Source organism: Lactuca saligna, chromosome 1 (genome assembly GCF_052625555.1).
Source record: "Lactuca saligna cultivar CGN05327 chromosome 1, ASM5262555v1, whole genome shotgun sequence".
In the NCBI taxonomy this organism is placed as follows: domain Eukaryota; kingdom Viridiplantae; phylum Streptophyta; class Magnoliopsida; order Asterales; family Asteraceae; genus Lactuca; species Lactuca saligna.
The window spans coordinates 4,580,793-4,589,470 of record NC_136417.1 but is presented as its reverse complement, the minus strand read 5'-3'; the positions used below and the strand labels follow the sequence as shown (position 1 = coordinate 4,589,470).

Here is an 8,678-nt window from a genome sequence, read left to right as displayed (position 1 = left end):
CATTGTCCCTGAAGTGGAATCAAGATCGACATTTTTACTGTTACTGTTACTTTCAGATATTGAACATGGGATCGATACCTTTGGGGCATTTCATCGAATATGTGCTGAGCGAAATTAAGATATTCCCATTGAATTGATACAAATTTCCATAATAGATCACAAAAGAAAAAAAATCCCAAATAATGACATGAAAACAAAATCAATTTGTGAAACTCTCACTCAGAATGAAAGGATTGTAGTCGATAATCCACTCACCTGATTATGTTTCATTGCTTCGAAGAGGTTGAAGAGACAGAGGGAAGAGGGGAAGGAAGGGCGTCGATTATCCGGCGACCCTTGTGACTTAATCGTCGTCATCAGCAGCGCACAAATGGGGGGAAAGAGCAAACAACAAAAAATCGACATCTGGGGTAAAATCAGGAAGCATCATCTTCGATGTGGATGGTTCATCTATCGAGCAAGGCAAAAGGAAAACGGAAGTAGCTGGGATCGGTTGTGTGATTCGGCTGTGTGATGAAGATGTCGAATGTAAGTTGTATGAAATTAGGTCAACGGAATAGAGAGTCAAGGAGTAATTATAGGAGTTTACAAAATTAGGGTAATGTTTATTTACTTGAATACCCTTTATAATTTTCTTTAATTTGAAATTAATATTTTAAATGTATTAATAATTAGAAAAATAATAATTAATTTTAGCCACACATCTTAAAAATTAGATGGTCTAGATCTGTTCTCGCGTTCTCAACTTTTTAGGTGTTCTCATTTGATCCTACTCTTATATATATATATATATATATATATATATATATATATATATATATATATATATATATAAACTTAGGTACCCAAACCCATCATAATATATCGTTTTGTTTGATATATTCATTATAATTTTCTTAAACTTCAACATTTAACTTGATTTACTTTCAAGATTTTTAAAATTTCACTATCACATTTCTCTTATAACACATCTTTATGCCGAACACATACTAGACTATATATATTATAGTTGAAAATGAAAACTATATACGAGGAAGATAAATGTAAAATTTATAAAAATCTTAGATTTAAATCAAGTTAGAAGTTGAATTAGAAGAACATTGGACAAGTACAATGTGTATATATGAGTTTGGGTACCTAAGCTTATATACCCTTAAGGGTTTATTCATTTTTCATATATATATATATATATATATATATATATATATATATATATATATATATATATATATATATATATATATATATATATATATATATATATATATAATACGCATATTTTACAAATAACTGATTTTTCTGTTTTGTAACGTGTTTCTTCATCTAGCAGTTCATTATTTTCTTAATGAATTTTTCATCGTTTTATAAAAAAAATATTTTACAACTAATAAACTAAAACTGAATATAGGAGACAAACAATTAATTTATACTAGTGAAATTTTAATATTATTTAATGTTAATACATAACACTATATATGTTGTGATATATTCTTCATCAACACCAACTTTGATGTATATTTGTTGTTTTGCTGGAGCAACTCTACATGAAAAGTGATAGAAAAAATAAATTGTAGTTTTGGGTTGAACATGTCCTAAAAGAAAAGTTGTAATGTTTTAAAATAATTCAGATAACTACAAAAAGGGACCCTATAATATGAATTATTTTTGGTCGGTTGTACAAAAAAATCCAAATTTTAAAATCATCTTTAAGTTAACCAGCATTATTTGTCCAAAAACAAAAAGTGAAGGACAAAACACACATCCAAACTCCAAAGACGTGTGTGGAAAAAACCCCGTGGAACCCCACTCCTGTGGGATCCCGATCCCGTATGGAACTAAATTTTTAAAAAAACCGGGAGCGGGAGTGGGAGTGGGGGCAAAATTAAACCCCGCTTATTTTCGGGACCGGGAGCGGGAGTTGGTATTCCCGTCCCGTACTTCCGCGGGGCCCCGGTTGTACATTTATGTAAAAAATATAAATTTAATATAAAATACATATACAAAATAGATTTTCTAATTTTAAGTGTAGGTTAGGTTTCAGTTTCCCGTTTTCAATTAATAGATATTGAAGAGGTAGTGAATTGATCATATATTTTTGGATATGTAAGTATTTTATATTTGTAATATTGGATTTGTCATATTTTATATTTTTAAGATTGATGGAATTATCGTTTTGTAATATTGAATTCGTAATGTTGAATTTTTAATTGTTTAGTTTCTAAAAGATTATGTTTTAAACTTTTAAAGTTATTAAAAACAAGCTTTTTAGCCTAACACAAAATAGTCGTTTAGCAAAAAAACGAATTTTAAGCGGGGGGAACCGGGGGAACGGGGACGGGACTGGGGGTGATGGAGGTAACCGGGAGCGGGACCGGGGGCTATGTAAACGGGGGAGCCGGGGGCGGGACCGGAAGCGGGGGCAACAATTGATTTCGGAGGCGGGAGCGGGGCAGCTACTCCCGCTCCCGTTTGGTCCCGTTGACATCCCTAACTTGGGATTTGGGAGAGAGTCTCATTTCCATATTTTTATTTGAAAAATCAATTTTATATTTTATGTTTATTTTATTATTTTATGGACTCTTGTTCAGCTTTACTCTGCATACGCAACCGGCAGCTCATCGAGTCTGCAAATAGTAAAATAATACTTACAAAATAAAGGAAAATAAAGCATGGTATAGTATAACAAATGCTATGAAACTCTAAAGGCTATACCTACCTAGTTGACTTTGACAAAATTACAAGTACCTCCAAACAAATATAAAATTATCCATTCCTAGCATATACCCTTCTGTTTTTCTTCCATATTTAATGGTTTTTTTTTTTTTTATAAGAAACTAACTTGTATAAAATAATATTTTTAATGCAAAAGTACTCAAGCATATAAAACAATGCCAATTAATTTAACATCATCTATCTTATCACCAATTTAATTCATATAATGTTAGGGCGCTTTAATGTAAGATTATAAAAAAGTCAAGGTTTTTTCAATAACATCTAAAATGTTATTATCATACATAATGTTTTCTCCATTTATAGGAATTTCTGTTTTGTAAAATATTCTAAAAAAACGTAGTCCTCGCATTTGGGTAACAACAAAAGGGTGCCCACTATTTAGTATTTAGTTTACCCACCATCATAATGGAACCTAATGGACTGTGGCCTACTTTAACCCACGATGATTAGGAATCCAATTTGTGCACTATCGAGTATCGACCATTGTGGTCCAGTTATGTAGGCCCTATAATATGCTCGTGTAATCATAGTTACCAAGTTAAATGAAGGTTCACATCTCAAAATGGATGATTGAATCACACTTTTTTGACATAAAATTACGCTTAAATTTCTAAATGCATCTTTAATGAACAAATAAATCATTAAAATGTTACGTGCTTAATCCAAAATCATCATTGGAAACGTATATGACATGGTTTCAAGGTGGTATATTCACAGAAATGGTCTCAAAAGTTCGATTCTTAACTACAATGTGAGTTTTAATTCCAATACAAATTGGCCTTCTTGAAGGAACTAGGCTTTTTTATACTGCTATGTATCTGATTTACATCTCATATCATACTCAACAGTATGAGCCAACTCAAACATCTGTCAATCCTAATGAAGCACGACTTCCATACAACAAATACAATAGAGCCATTCAACATGCTTAACATAAATATAACCATAAAAATAGAAAGTATGGGGCGCTTTTGTCGTCTTATGATACTTTTTTTTTTTTTTTGTATTATAAGACGTGCAATTTTAGATATACTGATGCCCGAATGAGATGTGATCAAACTTTGTAAGAGTCAACAGTTCAACTACTCACGTTTGTTAATGAGCTTGGAAGGATTAAAAAATCTTGGAAAGAAGGAATTTGACAAGCGTTTGATCGGGACACCTTTTTCAAGAAATTCATCGATTTCGTTTTCCTTTTGCTCATAAAGGTAGAAAGCAACAAAGGCAAAGGGAATCACTGCAAAAAATGAAAACAACTTGTTTGTAGTGAATTGAGATTTAACTTGTTTGGGACTGATATCTTTTTAGTACAAAAGACGTAAACGCCCTTGTTGTCATAAAAAATAATCCTAGCAAAGATGAAGAACGAACCTTTGGAAAAGAAACTTTGAAGTGACAATGATCCAATCAAGCCAAGCACGAAGAGTGATATAACCGTCTATTTATCATGAAAGCAAAACAAGTTTTTAGAAATATGAAAGGATAAAACACAAAGAAGTACATAAACAAAATAATAAATGTAGATTAAAGATTATATGCCAAAAATTGAAACAACAAGTTGAATAGAGTTTATACAATGGAAATAAGTACCTTGTAGAATATCCTTGAGTCACTCGCACTGGAAATAGATCTTAGACTATTAGTTGCATGATTCCATGAAGAAGCCACTGATAAAACAGTTTGGTGGTATGATTTATCTGTGAACTGAAACTTTGATTTTGGAATTTTGTCAATTGAATATCCCATGCTGAAACAGAAGGAAACATTGGGTTACAAGTTTTTGTATTTATAGCATACTATTTTAATTAGATTAGAGGATACTTACAAGCTATTTGGCAACCTCCCATGGATAAACAAAAAAATGGTTGCTATGATGAAGACTTTGGAGATGGAAGTAATCATGGTTTGTCCAGGTACTACAAAATTGACATAGAATCCAAACAAAACCACCATTGCACCAATTGTCACTTTTGCATCCCTCCATAGAAGTATGTCTGCAACTGCAACCCATAAACAACAAAATAAAATGAAATTCAACTATGAAAAAAACTAATTAGATTATTAATCAAAATCCCATACCAATTCCATTTCCAAGACATACAGCTGCTTTAGAAGGTCTTTCCTTACTATGCCAAAGTTCAGCTCTGAGATAAGCATACGAGTCAACAGTTCTTTTCACACCCTCCTGCAACAAATCAAGAGAACGAGTTATTGTTTTTTTTACTCAAAACTACGTAGTTTTAGGTAGTTAGGAATAAAAGATGTGAATGGGAAATGAGTGAGAACCTGAAGTGGTACAATAGGTCTGTAGCCAAGTCGATCATTTGCTTTTAAAGAACTAAAAGTTGTGTTGCAAGTGAGGAGTCTGATTCTTGAAGGTGTCAACTGTGGTGGCTTCATCCCATGATAGGGTGTTAACCTCAGATATATACGCTCTACTAAATGAGCAATTGGCATAATCACAAAAGCAGGAATCTTGATTTGTGGCCTGTAAACTACATTATATCAGAAATAAAGACAACATAACAATCTACTCCAAATAATACCTTTCATAGCCAAGCCCTGAAAGAATAAGTCCCATGAACTCCCAAAACTTGATCGGCTCCATGTTAGTTATAAAATAAGCCTGGAAAATCAACATGAAAATAGATAGCTTTTAACGTATGAGATACTTCAAATCTACAAACACTACATGTGTTTTTTTTTTATCATGATTATACAAGTAAATTAAGTATTACCTCGCCTGCAGCTCTCTTTGATACAGTGCCTCCTGATGCAAGAGCTCTTTCAGCACATACATGTGCATGTGCCACATTTTCAACATAAGTGAAATCATACATGTTCTTTCCATCCCCAATCATAAACTGCTAGTTCATAATTCATAAATTAAGTCTATGTTTATATGTATTCATGTAAGATCATGTCATTTGTAGATAACAAGAAAACTGTAACATATCATGCATAAAGTCAATCTAATATAAATTATCAAAGAAACAAATTAAGAAAAAAAAAATGTAATCTGTTACCTTTGATTTTCCTGCTCTTGCTGCAGCAACTAAAGATGGAACAAGCAACTTATCACCAGGACCAAAAATACTGCTAGGACGAATACAGCATGTCAAAAGTCCATTCATGCCATTTGCCTTGATAACTAATGCCTCTCCTTCAGCCTTAGTTGAAGAATATGAATCATTATGCTGAAACATTATAATGCACCTCTTTGTTAATATAAGAAAAAAAGAAAATGATTTTTCTTCTGACATATATATGGTGTCTTGATGGAAAGAATACCTTGGCAGGATATGGCATTGCTTCAACCCCATCAAGTATTCCATGTATCCCATCAAACACGACACTAGGAGAACTAGTATAGATAAGCCTTTTCACATTTAACACACTACAAGCATCAATTATGTTCTTTGTGCCTGTAGATCATCAAACAACAACAAGTCATTATTAAAAAGTAAAATGTTTATATATAAATATTAAAAGTGTTTTTACCATGAACATTGACTGAATAATGCAGCTGGTGGTTATTGATTGATGAATCTGGAGCAGCCATATGAAAAACAACTTCAACCCCTTGACAAGCTTCACAACAAACAAAAGTGAATGTGAAATCTAAGAAGCCACAATAGATTTACATCTGTAAATTTAGTATTTGGATGTAGCAACAAGGTTACCTTTATATACTTGAGATTTGTTGCGAAGATCCATGGATACATATTGAGCACGACCTGAGGATAAAGCTTGCCCAAGAATTCCTCTCTCTTCATGGCTTTCAAGCTTGATATCAGGCCCAATATCTGCAATTCTAACTGCATATATATCATAACGGATCAGCATATCCACTAAATGCCTTGCTGCAAACCCTCTTCCTCCAGTCACAAGGCACCACATCTCTTGTGCATCAGCCATTTTGTATTACCAAAATGCCCCTGTGATCCTATAAACAGACAACTTCACACCCTCTGACACAACCAACGCTTTGGAGCTACAACACTCCAAAATGTAACCTAGAGCTCCATCCTTTTCAAAAGAACATATTTACAACTTTCAATCCACAGAAAAAAAAAAAAAAAAAAAAAGCCTGCATTCATCTTTTAAAAAACTAATCACTAATTGCTTCTTGTGTAGGAAAAAATGATAATCTCATTTAACCATATAAAGATTATTAGAACAAGAAAATTTGGTTGATGGAGGTTATGATTAGTTATGTATAGTTAGTTTAATATGGTTATTAGGGGTAGTTTGGGTACAACAGTAAGATGTATGAAATGGTGCAGTGGTTGGAAGTTTGCCTATATATATATATATATATGTGTGTGTCTTTGTATTATGTAATTTTCTATGGAGTTAATCAAAATGTTTGTGTGTGTTTTGTGTAAAAAATATTCAAGATTAACTCCAACACTTTTAAAATAGAAGAACGGATTTATATTTTTGGATTGGGGGATCAAAAGATATTATCTTCGTGTTTGCCAACCTGGTACATTTCAGATACAAAATCTACAAACAGGAATTTCACTAAGACGCTAACTGAACATTTAATGTGCAATGTTTTTCAGAGAAGTTGAAATTCATCAATGTTAAAGGAAAAGAAACTGCTTAACAGATAAAATGAAAATGTAGCAACGATTTTGCAACTGGATGAATTATACCTAGTTACTAGGTAGAGTTGCTTGATTATGCTTCCATTCAGGAGTTGAGAAACAAATTAACTTTTTCTTCACAAAATTTTACATCAACGCCGGGATCGACTCCACCTAATTGCCACAAAAAATTGATAACCACATCAGATAATGGCTTATTGTCGTTAAGAAGACGACTTTTTCTTATAGGAATTTGAATTCTAGAACAAAATTTCGGTTTTTTTTTTCAAATAGAGCCATGATATATACTAGTAAAGAAAAATTCAAAGTTAAATTCGAACGTATACCACAACTCTTCGTGCAGGTGGTACCTGCAAATCGGAGATTAACCGGAATGGGACACCGGTGGTTGCACTACGGTGACAAAATAGTCGCCGTTCTGATCCGGCGAACGATGGAATATAACCTCCAAAGAATATTACGACTGGGCATGCACATGATATGATTCAACGACAAACTATTAAAATTTCAGCACATCCGAAATAGGGTTTTCTTTTTGCCATTTCTTATAAAATCCCGATGTAATTCGCATTCGAAATAAGTAGCAAAACACAATCAAATGTTACATATTTCTTAAAATTATAGACAAAATTGCAAGAATGGTGTGCTACGTCCAAAAATGCTACTTTAGACCAAACAGGTTTGGACTAGCGCAAATAGTTCAAAAGTTTTCATTTTGCTGCGTTTTTGGTCCAAAACATTTTAATTTTTTTTAAAATGACAAATTTGCCCTTTTCCATTTGTTTTTTCTTTTCTTTTTGTTATTTAATTATTTTCTAACTAAAAATATAAAAAATAAAAGAAACTCTCTTTCTCTCTCTCTCTCTCTCTCTCTCTCTCTCTCTCTCCAATCACCAGAAAAACCCAGCAACCATCGAATTTGTTGCCTTCTTCAACCTAACCTCTCGTCTTCCTTCCATTTTAATGGCAGACCGACTAAATAACCACCAAACTGCCGCCATGGCCAACTGAAGCAAGCCTTCGATCGATCGCAAACAGGACCATCGACACTGTTCAGCGGAGAAAAAGAACCGACGACATCCACCATTTTCCCTTTTGTATTAATCTCTTTTCGACCCTCAAGCTGCTTCCATTCGTTCTTCCTTATTCCTCCATCGATCTCAGTAACCATTTTTCTTTTCTGTTCAGAACACACCATTTTCATCTTCTTTGAATGTGATCCGGAGTTCCTTTTTAGTGTGTGTATTTAACCCAGATCTCAAAGTTTGATTATGGAACAGGTTCTGTAGGTGCCACCTCTGATACCAATGATGGTTATGAATCTGCTGTAGG

At 33.1% G+C, this 8,678-nt stretch overlaps 1 protein-coding gene across 2 annotated transcripts; it reads right to left on the bottom strand.

The window, feature by feature from the left end:
* Positions 1-3,453: 3,453 nt before the first annotated feature.
* Positions 3,454-7,911, bottom strand: LOC145034097 (3beta-hydroxysteroid-dehydrogenase/decarboxylase-like). Of its 2 annotated transcripts, none has more exons than XM_078982512.1 (14): positions 7,673-7,911; positions 7,395-7,499; positions 6,417-6,762; positions 6,235-6,324; positions 6,025-6,158; positions 5,760-5,930; positions 5,472-5,597; positions 5,280-5,359; positions 5,020-5,221; positions 4,813-4,918; positions 4,559-4,733; positions 4,324-4,480; positions 4,105-4,171; positions 3,454-3,970 (listed from the first exon to the last, which is right to left on the bottom strand). In XM_078982512.1, exons 3-14 carry the CDS (start codon positions 6,649-6,651, stop codon positions 3,816-3,818), a joined length of 1,698 nt encoding a protein of 565 aa, XP_078838638.1. In that variant the 5' UTR covers positions 6,652-6,762; positions 7,395-7,499; positions 7,673-7,911; the 3' UTR covers positions 3,454-3,815. The 2 variants fall into 2 exon arrangements, with proteins under 2 accessions (XP_078838638.1, XP_078838693.1); XM_078982567.1 differs by having other exon boundaries at positions 7,697-7,911.
* Positions 7,912-8,678: the final 767 nt, after the last annotated feature.

Bases quoted from the DNA above. Each gene is read 5' to 3' on its own strand.
- LOC145034097 (XM_078982512.1), bottom strand. From the start codon at position 6,651: ATGGCTGATGCACAAGAGATGTGGTGCCTTGTGACTGGAGGAAGAGGG. The intron at 5,598-5,759 runs GTAACAGATTAC...ATGAACTAGCAG, and splicing joins CAAGAGCAGGAAAATCAAAG to TTTATGATTGGGGATGGAAA. The intron at 4,172-4,323 runs GTACTTATTTCC...CATGATAAATAG, and splicing joins ACTCAAGGATATTCTACAAG to ACGGTTATATCACTCTTCGT.